General features: G+C 40.5%; 2 protein-coding genes across 2 annotated transcripts; one reads left to right on the forward strand and one right to left on the reverse strand.

Annotated features, from left to right (window-relative positions):
* Nucleotides 1-202: 202 nt before the first annotated feature.
* Nucleotides 203-3,621, reverse strand: eif3f (eukaryotic translation initiation factor 3, subunit F). The gene is made up of 8 exons (XM_063885580.1): nt 3,453-3,621; nt 2,971-3,041; nt 2,218-2,297; nt 1,995-2,132; nt 1,788-1,879; nt 1,430-1,566; nt 702-815; nt 203-350 (listed from the first exon to the last, which is right to left on the reverse strand). The coding sequence occupies exons 1-8, from the start codon at nt 3,562-3,564 to the stop codon at nt 273-275; spliced, it is 822 nt and encodes a 273-aa protein (XP_063741650.1). The 5' UTR covers nt 3,565-3,621; the 3' UTR covers nt 203-272.
* Nucleotides 3,622-4,316: 695 nt separating this feature from the next.
* On the forward strand, nt 4,317-16,427 carry kcnj9 (potassium inwardly rectifying channel subfamily J member 9). The gene is made up of 8 exons (XM_063885579.1): nt 4,317-4,744; nt 5,607-6,052; nt 7,046-7,259; nt 8,841-9,042; nt 10,055-10,247; nt 10,974-11,171; nt 13,678-13,808; nt 15,391-16,427. Exons 2-8 carry the CDS (start codon nt 5,767-5,769, stop codon nt 15,655-15,657), a joined length of 1,491 nt encoding a protein of 496 aa, XP_063741649.1. The 5' UTR covers nt 4,317-4,744; nt 5,607-5,766; the 3' UTR covers nt 15,658-16,427.
* Nucleotides 16,428-17,809: the final 1,382 nt, after the last annotated feature.

Genomic DNA, 17,809 nt, shown 5'->3' on the forward strand with positions numbered 1-17,809 from the left:
ACTTTTTTTTTTTTAACCTTTTCTGATGTTTTTTTACAGAAAACAATTAACAGAAAGTGATTGGCAAAATGATCAAACGTGCATAAAACCATAAACTGCAGCTCTAAAATGTCAAACATCATGAACTGCACTATAGGAGTAAAATGGTGAATGTGAGCTACCAAAGATGAAGCATGGAAAAACCAAAAGGGTGAACACTGTATGACTTTAACATCTTTATTCATGTCTGCCAAAAAAAATACAAAATTAAATATCACTTCAATGAAATCTCCTCAGAGCAGCACCAGCTTCTCATTCAGAGCGATCTGTGCTTGGGTGAGGTTAGACAGGTAGGTCACCATCAACAGGTCCTGCAAGAAATTGAACATTTACATTTTGTTATTACAAGTGTGCTCATAATGACATACAATTAGTCTATTACCCAAATGTGCTTATACTGCTTCGACAGTGTTACAAGAAGGTCAGAAAGACCGACAAAGTGTGCAGGTAAAGAGGTATGACACAAGAGGAGCAAGAGAGAACCAACCATAGGAAGCAAAGCCTTATCAAGTGCTTCCTGTAATCAATGTGCTGCATAAAGCGGCCTACGACAAATCAATTGAGAATAAAAAACCGCAAGAGATGCACTTACCCGATGAGGAAAAGTGATTATAAAACGGTTTATATTAAGATTTATCTAAACGCAAAGGAGGAGAGCTTACGTTGATGTTGGAGTTGAGCATGTTCTCAAAGTCCTCGGCTGAGATGGTGGGCACCTTGTTGACCAGGTCCATCAGGAAGCGACCCACGCTGTTATCGGCCGCCACTTTGCCAGACTGAGACAGATCGAACAGCATTAGCTTTACAGACACCACAAACTCAATTACTTCACAAATGATCTCTAGGGACACAACAGAGTGATATAGGGTAGAATAGCTGGAATATGACAAGGGGAACTAACAGCACAAGGTCTTGCTTTATCATTATACATTGAAAATACTCTTACCATTAGAGATTAACTGATTTAAGTTAACTCCAACTATTATTTTATAATAATGTAATATTTCTCCCATTTCTTCAAGAACTAGACGTCACCGTGCACTTTTCATTTACGGAACACTAAAATGATATTGCAGGTTCAAAATAACACTTTATTATTAATGCTTACATTTTCTTTTACAGAAACTTTTATCACTTTCACTCAAACAAATCTCCAAATACATTTCTTCCAGGGGAAAAGGGGTGCAACATATCTATATATCACACACATTTAAAAAAGGAAAACTGGAAAACTATGTGCAGGTCAGTGTTTTTAGGTCACCCAAAGACCTAATATGAGAGCCAACCCACAAAAGTATAGGTTTTGACCGGTTGCTGATCATTTGGGGGCATCTCTACTAATCTTATCTGATCCGAGTCACACCATCTTTCCAATTGCTCCATTACTCACCAGCACATCATCAATGTATGCAAGCATGGTGGTCAGCATGTCCTGAACCCTGGCTGCAGAGCCCCCCACCTGGGACAGATCAGAGGTCAGCCCCTTGGTGCGATTCGGAAGTACACGTGTCCTCTGCAGAAGGTCCACTGGAAAACACATTTGGGATTATTAGAAAGCAGTACTGCAATTCAGGGCCAAAAACTAGGACAGAGTTATACATGCATTGGCTGGGGAAATAATAAACAGGCAGTCTCTAAGCTGACATACACCATTAAGTTGTTTCAGAAACAGGAATTCAAATATCCCGATGAGAATCAGAGAGCAGATTTCCTAAAAATTCAAGTTCACTTAATGTTTGTATTCTTACCTCCTATCCTCTCAGTGTCAAAGTACACATACTTGACAGTCAGCGGGGTGAACATCACACCAACTGTCTTTCCTGGTACGCCCATCTGTGCACTGTGTAAGATATGGAGACACACCATTAAAACACACTCGATTTGTAGTTTATCACACAAAAGTTGACTATGTGCAGCACGCAAACTAGTTTGTTTGAAGAGGATAATCAGCAAACCTGACGTAGGCGCGGATGCTCATCTTGCTGCTCTGCAGTGCAGTATCCATCGTCAGGTGAATGGGGTTGGTGGCTTCGCGGCTGTAGTACTCGTGAATGAGCACTGAGTGTTCTGTGATGTCAAATCCTGTGGCATACCTGTGAGGACAGATTTTTACTCTGGTCAGAAAACAGGTTTTTTATATTCCTTATTTGACTTTTTAAACTTGACCAACTGACGCACCATCCGATGATGACCTCAGTGGGTGACACCCTCTTGTGGAGCTCGTACATGTTCTTGGCGAACTCCATGTCCACAGCAACCTGTTGGCAAAGAGAATTACATTTGACATATTGCCCCTTCTACTACACACAACGCAATGGGAGGCAGCCATCGAAGTCTAAAAATGTGTGCAATAAGCTTAACAATGTTCAGTTCCTTCACTCATACTTACAATATCTACCACTAACAAGCCCACACAAGAATGTGTTAGGATAATTAAGTTTTAAAGAAAGCTTTTTCAGGAGCTACATCTCCTCCAGCAGAATCAATGGTCCTTCTGGACAAAGATTTTCCATGCAATGACAAAACAGCAACCTGTTATAACAACACACAACTTAAAATAAACCGTACACAGACTTGCATACATCATGTGCAGAGACTTACCTGGGACAATCATTATAAAAAGTCAGGGCTAAGAGTAGGGAATGTGTAAAATGGAACACCTTAATGTGTTGGACAGCACAATAATGAATGATTATTTACCATCCCCAATATGATCGCAAACCACCGGTGCTGTAGTATAGTGTTTTTATAGAACATTCTAAATCAACCTGAACATTTTAAATTGTGCATTCTTTGTTCATACTTTATTCTACATTTTAAATATGTTAATGCCTGAACACATCGCTGCTGTAACAAAAGAACTTCCCAATGTGGGATCAATAAAGTCTGTGTATCTATCTGTACTGTGAGTAAATGAGTTTAACAACATACCTCATCTTCAGATTCATTGTGTGGGACAGAGAAGCAGTTGGTCACTTCAATCGAGTGCTTGTCAACAGTACCTGAAAGAGAAATGTCGCAAATGAGACATTATTATTTAGCTAGTCGCCTTAGCTATGATAGCTAGCAAACAAGACGCAAACATATTAACGAACTATTATCAGCGACTAAAACAACAACTCTCACTAACTGTGACTACATATCATGGTAGTGTATATATAACCAGACAAGGTTAAATGACTTGGCAGTTAGTTAATGTTCCGATGTGTGTAATGATAACAGCCAGCTGTTACAAGGGATGCTGCTAGTTAGCTGTTTTGGCTAACCAGATGTAGCTAGCTACTACTGGATTGGACCCAGCCAACATGCGTTAGCAGAGATGCTAATTGCAGGGAAGCTAACATTAGCTGCTAGCCGCCAACTGTTTTATAAGACAGCATCCTGCCCAACACAAACGCAAAGTCTCTACTTACCCAACAGGGTGCCGATAACACGACTCGCTCCCTCATTTCTCCGCTCATAAGAGTCGCAGATAGAGGCGAGAACGACGGGGTGAATCTTCACCACTGGCCCGTACACCGACATGTTGGAAAAGGAGGACTGAAGCACCGGCTACTAGGAACACATATACCGCCACCTGGAGGACGGAGGCCGGGGAGCTGGTATTGAAAATGACCCTAATTATAATGACAATTAAATGTATCTGATATCAGTAAATGTGGAAGAAAAAGCACTCATATTATTATCTTAAATAAAATAAGCAATAGTACTGTTAACAAAGAGGCCAATTAATCACCATACATTTTACATTATTTTATCAAAAATATTGGTGCATTAACGTCTTCATTAAGTGTTGTTCTTGGTTAAAAGTGGGGTTTATTTGAATTACTTCACCTATAATTACATATGATAATGTATGAGTTAATTTATATTTTGTACTGATAATCTAAATCTGCAAAGAAATTAGTAACTAAATATCTCAAATAAAAAACTATAAAGGAGCATAAAGTAGTAGAAGTACAAGTACCTCATGTCTTTACTTAAGTACAATACTTGAGTTAACAGACTTAGTTAAATTACACCACTGGATATCATCACACATTATTGAATACGTTAAAATAGCTGTATGAATTATTTGTATTAGTTTTTAAAGGCCTGGCATAATATTTTCCATAGAAGAACCACACAAATATGCACCGAACCACTTATTTAGGGAATAATAACAACACATTATTACATAAAAAGGCCTTTGGGATTTCTCCTCTCTGAGCTGCGTGCAGAAGGTCTGTCAGTGGAGCGTCTGCGGCGGGCTGCAGGCTCGGTAGGGGCTGGGCTGATGACAGCATCCTCCGCCGCTCAGCAGCTCCACACCTGACCGCCTCCATCAGATGCACCGAGGATGGAGCTCTCTACGCTGCCGGGTTATCCTGTTGCCACCATTTCACACATCCACTGTCCGACACATGTCCTACAGATGCCGTGATAGATTCACCTGGGTTCATTTAGTCGGTGGATTTTCATCTTTATGATACATTTTTCGCTCGTTTTCGTTTACGCGTCTCAGTGGTCGGATCGAAGTGCTCTCTTTGTTTTCCTGGAAAAAAGCGAACAGCAGAGGGCTGATGCTGCGTCGCTGGTAAACACCAGAAATGGGTGTCATTGAACCAATCTCGGTTCGTTTTTGGACCGGATTTTCGTTTTTCTTATGATAAATCACCTGCCCAATCCCGGTTGTATATTGCCTACAAGTTGCGACACTGAGCAGGTAAGGTTTTATTCATTCTTAGCTGGCATTAATCCACACTATTGGTTTCTGTAGCTTATTGGCTGGCTAACAGACACCCTTCAAGGCTATCTGATCCATCTGTCAGGCGTAGTGCGTCATCTTAATTGTCACCCTCCGTCTTCTCTTGCGTGCTTCCCCAAATTGCCCAAATAGGCTCACATCATGTAAGGCTAAACAGGTTTACTGTGCTAAATGCCAGAGACACATCATTTGCACATACATATTTCAGTTAAGGAGATTCATATGGGACTTACGTAAGGTACCTCAGCAGGCCCTAACCATCCACAGTTAACAGAGCAGGAGGTACACTTACACAACACACACACACACACACACACACACACACACACACACACACACACACACACACACACACACACACACACACACACACACACACACACACACACACACACACACACACACACACACACACGCGCTAACCCCAAGGCCCTTTATGAAACATGCTAAACAGTGAAAGTGTGGCTCCAGGATTAGGCTATCTTTCATTAAAATATATAGATATATAGACTTTTATGTGTTAACGGCAAAACTATGCAACATTGTGATTTACTAATTCATTGCTTTGCGTGCTAATTTAACATTTTAAAACAGTGGAAAGAGGCAGGAAGTCAGTTCGGTATGGAGAGCAACACAGAAGCTCCAGGCCTTGTTGTTTATATCTTAAGAGGAGTTAAAGGAGCAATGGATTTGAAAAGCTCCTGCTGTAGTAGAGTATATTTCTTTTTAAAAATCATTGAAAGTGAATCAGAGTGACAGCACGACAGCTACTTAGTTACAGGATTTAATTTGATCGTTGTGTTCTTCTCTTATGTTCCAGGCTTCAGTCAAGCAAACAAATGATCCAATCAATAGCCTCTGGACAGAGTCTGCCATAGGGAGGATATCAATAACACGCTAATACACTTGACACACACACACACACACACACACACACACAATCACACACACACACAAACACACTAACGCATACACAGGCCATGGCGCTGGAGAACTCGGTGTTCCCCTCCCTCCCGGACTCTCTTTCGCTCCCTGTGGAAGAGAAGGGGGAAGGGGAGGAAGTGGAGGTGGCCGCCGACGCCACCGGAGTCTTCAACCTATCGGAGGAGCTGGGCCACGTCGTCACCACTGAGACGCCATCGACACCTCCGCCGTTAGCAAAGGTCAACAGGTCGTTCCAGGCCAAGTTGGCCGAGCGAAATGCCCAAGCCAACGAGCCCAGGAAGAAGGCCGTGCAGGAGAAGGAGAGGAACCGCTTCGGGTGGGGTGAGTGACTCTGCACGTACGATACGATTGATGACGAGGTAAATGTTTCAAAAAGTTGTATCCTCATTTGAGTCTTTAGAAGGCTGAAGAAAGTTTGCCAGTACGTCATTATCGACCCGTTCGGTTCTGTTTTACTTCTTTGAGATTGGTAGCTGTTGATTGACTCTGAACGTCAATCAATGTCCTCTAATTGGACCGCGCTGCTGTGGTGCACCCCTCAGTGATTTTTGACAGACTTGCACAACTTTTTTTTATTAGTTTCTCCAATAGTTCTGCCCTTTCTTTACTCCAGTTTCTCTCTACTTTGCAGTAGATCTTTGTGAAAGACCCCACATTCTAAAAACACTGGTAATTACGACATTGGACACTCATTGTTTTAGTGGCAGGATACCTTTCCGAAGCTCCAAAATCAGTGAAATTTCACAATAAAGCTAGAGCCGACCTTTTAAAATTACAAAAACATCAAAGGGGAGATTTTTTGGTTTGGTGCAACTTATCAAAGGAGTATTCTGAGGTATTTTAATGTATACCAAAAATATCAACATACAGGAAGTGTTTTTCAGCGAACAGCAAATCTATGCATCGTTTGCATCCTGACTGGGTGCACCCGCAGTAAAAAAGGCCTTCTCCAAATAAAGAACAGTTCCCTTTGTACTGTCACTAAAGTCCAGAGATGTAGCTTTTTCTTCTCGTAGTGTTTGATGGTGTTGTCCTCGCCTTTATTTTTCCTCACCTGTCTGTTTTCATTTCTGTTATTCTGCAGGCTGGCTTTCCTCTGAGTAATTATGTCCCCTGGCACCTTCCTCTGTTTATCCTCCATTCATCTCTTATCCTTTCACTGCAGTCAGAGCTGTATCTTCAAACAGTCATGTAGAAAGGGAAGCCTGTGTAAAGTATTGCAAAGGGTTTTGAACAGGTTTCTTGGAACATAGGGTTCTGAGCACCAAAACTTACATATTGCTGACTGCTGCGACCACCTTGTCTCTCCACCAGCCCGGGCTCGGCGTAAGAGACAGCGCTACGTGGAGAAGAACGGTCGCTGTAACGTGCAGCACGGTAACATGCGGGAGACTTACCGCTACCTGACCGACATCTTCACCACGCTGGTGGATCTCAACTGGCGCTGCTCGCTCTTCGTCTTCGTCATGGCCTACGCCGTCACGTGGCTCTTCTTCGGGGCCATCTGGTACCTCATAGCCTATTTAAGGTAAGATATTGGAGAAACAGTTTTTGATCCTGAGCCATAGAGGAGTGTGTATATTTACTTTCTGCTTGATCAAAAGTCATATAGCTCGAAATTTTAACTTTAAATATCAGTCAGTGGTAAAACTTGGAATACTCAAAACAGGGCTTTCCCTATCTTTGTACTTTCTCTTCTTTCCTCCTTCTTGTTACCTAAAGTAATAGTTTGATATTTTGGGGATGTGCTGCTTTTTCGCTTTCTTCCAAAGAGGTAAATACCATTCTCATTTCTGCACAATAAATATAAAACTACAGATCGTTGATGATAAGCCAAGCTCAGTTTAATACAAAAAACAAAGTGAAACATCATTTATATCAGGTTTTCCTTTTTTAACTTTAGTTGTGCTTGTAGGAACCATTGTTGTTTTACATTTCAACAGTCCAGCTGTTTCTACTCTTCATGCTAAGCTAAGCTAATGTGTCCTAGCTGTATGAGCTGTAACCTCGTACCCAGGGCCGGTTCTTCCTACAGGCCATCAAGGAGACCGCCTAGGGCGCCAAATTGGCACATCTTTGTTTTAACAACATTGATTAACACATTTTTTTTTTTTTTAAAGCATGGGATATAAAACCCTCATTGAATTAAATGAACATGCCCCAACCCATATTTCGCCTAGGGCAGCCAATGGGCTAGAACCGGCCCTGCTCGTACCTAATGAATGGATATAAGAGTGATACTAATCTTTTCATCAAACTCTCGGCAAGAAAGCAAATATTTAACGATATTCCAGACATTGTCCTTTAATGCCATCATCACGAGGCAAGACTCCCCTTTTAATTGCTCAAAGGTGGAGGGTGATCCTGAGAGAGTGATCAGTATTGCAAGACATTTCTGCAAGTTGGGCAAAAAAAAAATCCCCATTTTTCAGCCAAAAAGCGGATGACAAAGCAGTATTAATATTACAGTGTATTTCATCATGATGTGTTACCTCCTCCCTCGATGTGTCTGCTGGATCCTCGCTCTAATTAGCTAACGTATCCGTCTCGTAAAAACCGCGACCTCTTCATATCAATTACAGGCCACCTTAAGCCGTGCCAGAGAGCTGTCGCTGTTACTGCTGTTCCTCGGTCACCAACACAGGTCAATAAAAGTCGTATTTTATATAAATTCCCTAACACCACTTTCATTAATGAGCCCTCCCTCTCTGGCTGGAGCTATGTTAATCAGGGACATTAGCGGGTAGTTTGAGAGGAAATCTGCAGACTCTCGGTGGCTCAGGAGTGATAAACCAGCAGAGGGAAGATGCTGCGTGTCATGATATATGATATGATATATGATATGATATATGATATGATATATGATATGATATATGAGGGAAAAAGAAGGTTTTAGCAACATCGACAAAAAGTGACGCTATAGTTGATATGAGGATGAATAGCTGAAAGGTGATTGTAAATATAAAGTGAGAGACAAGTCGTCATACTTCTGTTCTAACAATATAAATCTTCTCGCTCTCCGTCTATTTTTTACCTCTCGACACCCACTTTGTCACCCTCCCCGCTTCCCTTTTCTCACACACTTTCCTCCTTTCTTTCCTCCCAAAAGGGGTGATCTGGACCATCTGGAGGATCAGACGTGGACGCCGTGCGTCAACAATGTCAACGGCTTCATCTCCGCCTTCCTCTTCTCCATCGAGACGGAGACCACCATCGGCTACGGCCACCGCGTCATCACCGACCAGTGTCCGGTGGGCACTATGCTGCTGCTGCTGCAGGCTATACTGGGATCAATGGTCAACGCCTTCATGGTGAGCCGAGAGATGGGAAATCCTATACTGAAATGATCATCAATAAGTATCAGAGTGGGATTATTTTGAAGGTTTTATGCATTGGGATTAACATTAAAGATAAACAGGTTGATTGGGTTCATTTAAGGAATGTAAAATGCATTTCCATTATGCATTGACCCAGTTATGTGATTTTGAGGCTATTAGACTCGACTTAAATCCTGGAGAGTTTCACTGAGAGAGGAACTTCTTAATCAAATGTTTAATATTGTGTTATGAAACCTAAAATGACTTGGCATGATATTTAAAATCATGTGTTTGCCATACTGACACTGCATTCTTTGCTGACCCTAGTGAGGAAGTATCTAATACTAATGGGTGCAGATGTATGTCTGACACATAGCCTGCTTTGACACAGATCAAAGAAAACTAAAAAGCATTCAAATCACATTTTAGATTCTCAGTTTAATATTCAAATGATAAAAATGCATTTGGGAAAAACCCACCGTTCTGAAATGCCTGTTAATAAGTGAAAACAAAAGATAAATGTGTTTGATCAGAGTGTGTTTGATTAGAGGGAGGCCTCCTGTTAGTGCATGCAGACAAAATGACACCAATTGGGTGCAGATGGTCGGCGTCCTGATAAAGAATATTTACTTGGAAAGTGCTGACAGAGCTCGATGTTTTCCAAGTTGTAAGCACTCTTTTGATGAGGACGAATCCACATACAGAATCATGTTTATGCAGGCTTGCAATCTGGAAAGATGCCATCTTAGCACTGAGCTGTTTTACTATTCATATTAAAAAATATTGATTCAGAGGTTAATTCAAGTGTCACGACTCTGTTTTAACGCTGAGAAGTGGAAATAGTCAGCTCTTTTTTAAATATGGACAAGCTTTTATAATCAGCACTCACTGTTTATGTTATTTTTGGAACAACGACGGATGTCTTTGTGTTTGTTTTACAATTATCCTCTGTTTGTTCTCCAGTTATTTGAGTGTTTCGCCTCACCCCCTCCCCCTCTCTGTGCAGGTGGGCTGTATGTTTGTGAAGATCTCGCAGCCCAACAAGCGAGCGGAGACTCTGGTGTTCTCCAAACACGCCGTCATCTCTCTGAGAGACGACAAGCTCTGCCTGATGTTCAGGGTGGGCGACCTGCGGAGCTCCCACATCGTCGGGGCCAACATGAGGGCCAAACTCATCAAGTCCAAACAGACTCAGGAAGGTGAGGCTGAAAGAAAATGAACTATAATATTTGCTACTAATAAGGGGCTGTACCTAACAGTTTAAAGCTATATTCATAATGTTGAAATTCTCCTAGCCTATATTGTGTTCACTTGGTAGTTGCAGATACAGTTTAGCTTACTCCTATTTTATCAGTTCTACAGTATTCCTATAATGACTTTCCAGTGTTGGCTATGAGGATCGTTACTAACTCCATAGTGTAATCAATTCCACACTTAAAACATGTGACATTACGCTATTCATTTTTATATAATCAACTGATCTGATTTAATCCATATTTGTTACCTTTCCAAAAACAACATTTTCACTGTGATCAAAAAACGTTTAAACACAGATTAGTCTTGCAGCAATACAACAGCGACATAAATAACATTTATATTCAAAAAAGTACATTTGTTTTAGGATGATAACGTCATAAAAGTAGATGAAAAACAATCAAAGCTTTATTGAAAAACCGAAATAAAAGGTTTGAGTGTAAAATGATTACCATGACATGTTTTTAAAACAGACGTGTGAAACTACTAATTATACAACTCTTAAATACATATGTGTCATTATAATTATTCCCTTTCACCTAAGCAGCTTTTATATTAAACCCCTTTTTGGTAATCAGATTTAGAGAGCAGCCTGTGGTTGCGCTGATCTGAAGTTACTGATAATCCCTTCCTTTCCTTTTCCTCACCTCCGGATGTTTCGTCTCCTCCAGGTGAGTTCATCCCTCTGGACCAGACGGACATCAGCGTGGGCTTTGAGACGGGCGATGATCGTCTCTTCCTGGTCTCTCCGCTGGTCATCTCCCATGAGATTGACTCACATTCCCCGTTCTGGGACATGTCTCAATCCCAGCTGGAGAAGGAGGACTTCGAGATCGTGGTCATCCTGGAGGGAATGGTGGAGGCAACCGGTGAGGAATGGGATACAAAATGTTATAAAGTAATAGGAACACAAACATCAGAACCTAAAAAAGAATCCATCTGTCCCTGGGTTAACCAGTTCCTCTTAAAGAGATCATATTCTGCTCAATTTCAGGCTCATATCAGTATTTAGTGTCTCTCCTGGGACATGTCTCCATGCTGTAATGTTCAAAAAGCTCTTTATGTTTCTCATACTGCCTGTGCTGCAGCTCCTCTTTTCACCCTCTGTCTGAAACCAGAGCCCAGTCTGCTCTGATTAGTTAGCTGGCTGGCCCTGTTGTGATTGGTCAACCTCTAAGAGATGTCCCGCCCCTTCGCCTATCACGCACAATGTGTTGGAGCGCTAGCCAATAGAAGTGTGATTGATACATAGTGATGTCACTATGTTTCGGAAGTACAACAAAGGAGACCAATGGAGGCGTTTTAGGCGGGGGAGGGATTTATTGGAGGGGATTTTAGCCTTTGCAGACCATTTACATGCACAGAAACCTATAAAAAAAAGCATGATAAGGCTTCTCTAACCTATAGAGGCAGGTTGGTCAACTTACAAGTGATCTTGAAAGTGTGACATTTTTTCAGACAGATAAAATAATCAACATATAAATTACAAAGTAGGATATAATGATATGCTTTCTATGAAATTAAAATGAAGGAAACAGAAAAATGAAATGTTAAAGATCACTTGAAGACTGGAAATAGTAGAACAAATAATACATTGAACTGATAATGACGTAGTATACATAGGGACGATCCATATCACTATTACCATTAACCCTTTTTTATGGGTTTACTATGAGTTTTGGAGACTTAAAATATTATATTATATTCTAAAATTACAACAGCATTGTTAAGTAGGGGAAATAATATTTCTGTAATTTAATAGGAATTGAAACAGCCTCTATATTCTAAATGGATGTTTGTCTGCAACAACAAGTATGGAGCATTAGAGAATTAGTCTTGCATACAACTGTCTGATATTACATTAATACCATCACTGCTTTAAAGCAAACCCCCGCCCAAAGCTGTCCATTAGAACAATGAAAAGCCCCCTTCCTTGATGTCTGAGTTTATATCTAAAGAAATCATTTTTTAAAAGCTCTATATGTCTCTTCAGGATTTCAGGGAAGCTTTTAGAGCCTTATGTTGATCAGGAATATAGGTATATTTATTTAGATAATGGTATATGGGATTGTGTTTTATTAAAGGAAATCAAACTGGAGAGTAATCACTAGAGCAAGCGATCTCCAGAGGTGTATTCATGTGTTCCCATCACTCACCCCTTTTAAAATGTCTGTGTAAGGAGGAGATTAAAAAGTGTTACAGCCAGAGGAACGGTCCACATCCAAACACCACCAAGTCTGTGTGTGTGTGTGTGTGTGTGTGTGTGTGTGTGTGTGTGTGTGTGTGTGTGTGTGTGTGTGTGTGTCACAAAATACTCATCTGCCCCTAAGCAAGACACTGACCCCTTTTGAACCATCTCACTGTTAGTCACACTTTGTTTTGGCTTCAAACACATCTCAGTTTTCATTACTAAAGCTCCAATCACCCCACAGGCTAAAGAGTTTTTTAAAAAGACACAATTTATCAGAACTTTAGGAGGTCTGGATTCAAAGGATATTAATTGGGAAAATCATTTACTGCAGCTGGGCTATCTTTGCTCATAGATATCCTCAACGATTACACATTCAGAAGAGATAAACAGGGCTGCAACTAACAATTAAATTCATTATCAATTAATCATGGCGATTATCTTCTACACCGACCCATTAGTTGTTTTAAAATGACTAAAAACAGTAAACAATGACCATCCTGTTTACTCAAAATCCAAGGTAATGTCAATGAATGTCTTGCTTTGTTATCCTCAAAAACCTAAGACAGGAAAAGCAAGAAAAGTCAATATTTAAGCATTTTTTCACGAAAACGTTCTTTCTTTTTTAAATTAATCGATAATAAAAAGATTGAACTTTTCTCTATCATCTAACCATGTTGTGGACTCATCATCGCCTCTGTTGATTATATTTAATGTTGTTGGATAGTGACATGTCCTACCGTCTAAAAACAACATCTATAAACAGAGTCTGTCAGAAACGAAGTAAGCTGTGCCGTGGAAGGATTTAGATGGCCTGTGTTTATCTCTTTTGTGTTTGCCCTTCTCATACGGTCTTATGTCCGATTCATTCTGAGACTGTTCCTGACTTTTTGGCTGCAACTCAAAGCATCAGAGTTATTCATAATGCGTCTTCCAGGAGGTAAAGGTAGAGTCTCTGCCTACTCCAAATATTGATTTCCTGAGTCAGAGTGCAGTGGAGAGTAACAAGAAGTAGCCGACACTATACAACAGAATATTCATATTGAGACTAAATTAATTTTCTCTGTGCTTCCCTGGTGTGTTTGACTTTCTGGGTGTCGCCCAGTTCTTCCCTCGTACGAAACACAAGGGCCTTGACTGAGGATTAGTCAATGTATGTACCCATCAGTATGCTTGTCTTTGTGCAGGGATGACGTGCCAAGCGAGGAGCTCCTACCTAGCGGAGGAGGTGATGTGGGGTCACAGGTTCAGCCCCATGATGCTGCTGGCAGAGGGCTTCTTCGACATCGACTACGGAGCCTTTCATCACACGTTTGAGGTAACGTCTTCCAAAGCTGGGGGACATTTTGATCTGGTAAAATAGCCAAGGAGTTTTTTCAACATCCAACGTTATATGCACAAAAGCTACGATGAGTTATTGGCTGTAAAACAATGCAATAATATAGTCAAAATGGAGTAATATGGATGTTAGACCATTTTCCAGAAGACTAAATCATAACTGTTCTTCTACAACTATGAGTTTTTCAGTCAGAAAACCTGGAACAACTCGAGCTGTTATCCCTATTCCTGTCTCCACCTACATGTAGTGTTCAACCGACAGCTGAATTCTCACGGTTGTTCTCTTGAGGTTGTTGAAATGCATGCTGGGAAATGCAGGAAGTCAAACTGAAGCATTTATTTCCTGTTTATTTTGGTATAGGGACAAGTACAGCATGGAGCAATGCCACACACCAGAGCTTTTATAACCTAAGAATACACAGAAAATATAATAAGCTCCTGATTTATGCAACTGAGTTTAAAACAGTCATATTCATGGTCTATTTTGAAGAAGAAAACGTGCTACTGATTAAATAATAACAAGAAGCAAAAAGTGGAACTTAATGGTGGTCCATGTACCAAAAGCACACGCCTATTGTATGTCACTATACTGTTAGGTTCCCTTCATTTAAAATGCCTTTGCTGTGTCTTTCTTTGCCTCTCCGTGCTTTTCTTACCTCCTTTGCAACGTGCAGACTTCGTGAATTCCTGTATTAGTTCATTACTTTCCGGTTGCTGCCCCCTCCCTCTGGAACTCACTCCCCGAAAACATCCGTGACTGCCCCGACCTCACCCTGTTTAAATCCCAGATCAAAACTCACCTTTTCAAAACTGCTTTTAAACTCTAAATGAATGTTGTGTTTTAAAAGTGTGTTGTTTTAATTCTGTTTTTATGAATTGTATCTCTGTAAATTGTCTTTGAGTTTTTAGAAAAGTGCTATACAAATGAAATGTATTATTATTATTATTATAAAAAGAAGTCCAATATTTAAACAACATTTTTACCTCCCAATAAATTCAATGTTATGTATAATAGTTTAAAAAATGTTCACAAGAAACATTAAACATGACAAAGTTAAGTTGACCTCACTTTGGGTTAATCAAAGGAGATATAACAGTAAATGGTGAGCTTTGAAGGGGCTGGAAGGACAGAGCCAGGCTAACTTAAGCTACGCTAATCGATAGTAGGCTGGAGAGTCGTGTCTATCAGCTCATCCAACTCTCAGCAAGGAAGTATAAAAATCAAGAAGATTTCCCTAAATGTAGAACTCCTTCTTTAGCTGCACATCTTCCGTTGGGGACTGAAAAACCATCTCTTTTTACTGGACCTTTCCCAAACAAACCTTTTGTATTTACCACTTAGAACGGTTAGCCAATGCAGTAGTGCTTAGCATTGTTGTTGGCTTGTTGATAGCTAATTCACCTGCAGGATTTATTGCTATTTGATTTTCCATGATTCCATGCACTTATTTTAAGTCACTTTGGGTAAAAATGTCAGCTAAATAAACAAATGTAATGTAACTGTGGATGGAGCTTCCTCTCGCCATATTTGCAAAGCTTATATCTTCATCCCCTCCCCTAAGGTGGTCACGCCCTCCTGCTCGGCACGAGAGCTCTCATTGGCTGCAGCCAGACTGGACGCTCACCTGTACTGGTCCATCTCCAGCAGGCTGGACGAGGAGCCAACGCTGACCAATCAGGCGTCCAAGCAGCCGGACAGCAGCTCGGCCAACAGCAAAGGAGGGGAGCCCACCTTCATCGTCGGGGAGATGACGGACATCCAGGAGCAAACAGGACAAGGGGAGCTGAACGGCAGCGTCGCCACCGACCAATCAGAATCAGAGGCCTAGAACAGACAGTGTTTACAAAGACCTGAAGTGTATCACCACCTTACCACTTTTAGTGTTTGCAAATCTTTTCTTTCCAGGCAAATGAGTAGTTTCATTAGGCCTAGTTCTATGGTATATGCCATATCTTATGTTACCATACGAAAGAGTTTATTTCTTGATATTCTTTTGTCTTTTATTTCTACGTTGATCTCTGTTACGAGTGTACTGTATGTGTGCTCCCTTTTTCTTTTCTTTCTTCCGATTTGTTGTGTTAGATCACCCTTGCCTATATCTACATTTTAAATGACAATACTATGCTTTAGTTAGGGTCAACAACGGTATAACTTGTGGACCGATGGCAGAATGTGGAACAAGATAAGAATGGGGTTGTGTGTGCAGAGTCACGTCAGTGGATTGTTCACATTTAAAATAGGTACGGTGCATAGACGCTTTAATTTCACCTGCGCATGAATATCACTAGATGATATAGAGGTATAGACTGAAATTATAGTAACCTGAAATCTCTTTAGAAATGCAACGATTGTTCGGAAATGTATTGTATATCAATCAGGTGTTTGCAAGTTAGGAAAGAAACAGCCCACGACTGCTGGTGTATTTGTTAGGAACTCCATTTGGCAGCAAACCATCTTGTGGTGCTAGATCTTTGAAATATCTAAGTGGCCAGTGGACAACAAAGCTGGTTTCCTGCCCTGGGTGTAGACTAATTATTGGTTCATATATGCCCAGAGTATTATGTTGTTTTTTCTTTATTAAAGAGTAACGTAAAGGGATACTTCACCCTGGAAAAGGAACATTTGTACATCAATTACTGACCCAAAAGGAAAGTGTTTCAACACATGCCTAACTGGTGAAGGAAGGATCCAAAATCTGAGAAAATCAATGATAAATTGAAGTAAATAGGGGCTGGGTCAAACAACACATGAACTGTATTGACACTCCTGATTACGAAGTCTTTAACAAGTATAATAATCCAAGAAAATCCAGGAAAATATTCAACTAATTCAGTCAGTCCTTTGCTCAATTCTTCCCAATCACATGCATTTCACAAAAACCTTAAACATATTTAGCGCAGTGTTGCAAATATAAACATTTAAGTGAAAACTGCAGGGAATGTTTGGGAAATAGTGAAGCGCACGGCTGGACCAATGGAATAAACTCCACAGGTTTAGTGAGAGTTTCTTAACAAATGTTCTGAAAATGGTTGTTTAATGCAGACTCAATTCACTGGGATTTTTCTCTCCGTTTTTGGATTCTTCATGTTGGTTTTTAATTAATACACAAATGATCTCTTTGGGGGGTGAAGCGTTCATGTAACACCACTGACCATGCCCAGCCATGATGTCACTGAGTCTTGGAGCTCACCTGTACTTCACAGCAGTACAGGTGAGAAATTAAACTCCTGGGAAAAACCGTTCCTCTTTAATAACACTATTATACATTTGCTGCCTTTCCTCTCTGCACTCTCCCATCATGGTGACTAGGCGTATCTACCTAAAACCTTTACCGTAGAGACAGGTGAACACTCAGTGTGTCTGTGGCTTTGTTTCACATACGGCGTGTGTAGCACAAGGAGTATCTGTGTTCTGTTCCCAGCCAAGTAGAAATTAAAAAGCACAACAGTGTCCTGCTCAGTCCGGCCCAAACTCCTGCTTCTGCTGCTGTGTATATATGTGGCCATTTTTACTTGGTGTTTTTAATATGTAATATAACATATGAATTAGAATGAATAAACTGCAGTATATTCCAGAACAACTGTGTCATTGTCTGAGATTACATGTTCAGAACAGTGTTCCTGAAAACAGTCCTGAACGTAAATGATATCACACAAGTGAATGGAGTAGTGATACTGCAGTGTAACAACATAAAATCAGTGTTGGCATGGAGCCAGGTACATTTAATCATGTCCTCTAATAACACTTCACTTGGCTATTTCCAATTTATGCTGCTATAGTTCTACCTCATCAGATTTCAGAGGGAAATGCACATTTTACTCCACTTCATTTCACTGAAAGCCATATTTACCAGTACCTTAAAACTACTTAAGATGTTGCACACATGATATGAGCATCTTATTAAATGTGTTGGGTTATATTTTGTTAAACTTCTACTTCATAGTATATGTAGCAGTCAAAATTAGCTTCCCCTCCATTAA

Source organism: Eleginops maclovinus, chromosome 6 (assembly GCF_036324505.1).
Source record: "Eleginops maclovinus isolate JMC-PN-2008 ecotype Puerto Natales chromosome 6, JC_Emac_rtc_rv5, whole genome shotgun sequence".
Lineage (NCBI taxonomy): Eukaryota > Metazoa > Chordata > Actinopteri > Perciformes > Eleginopidae > Eleginops > Eleginops maclovinus.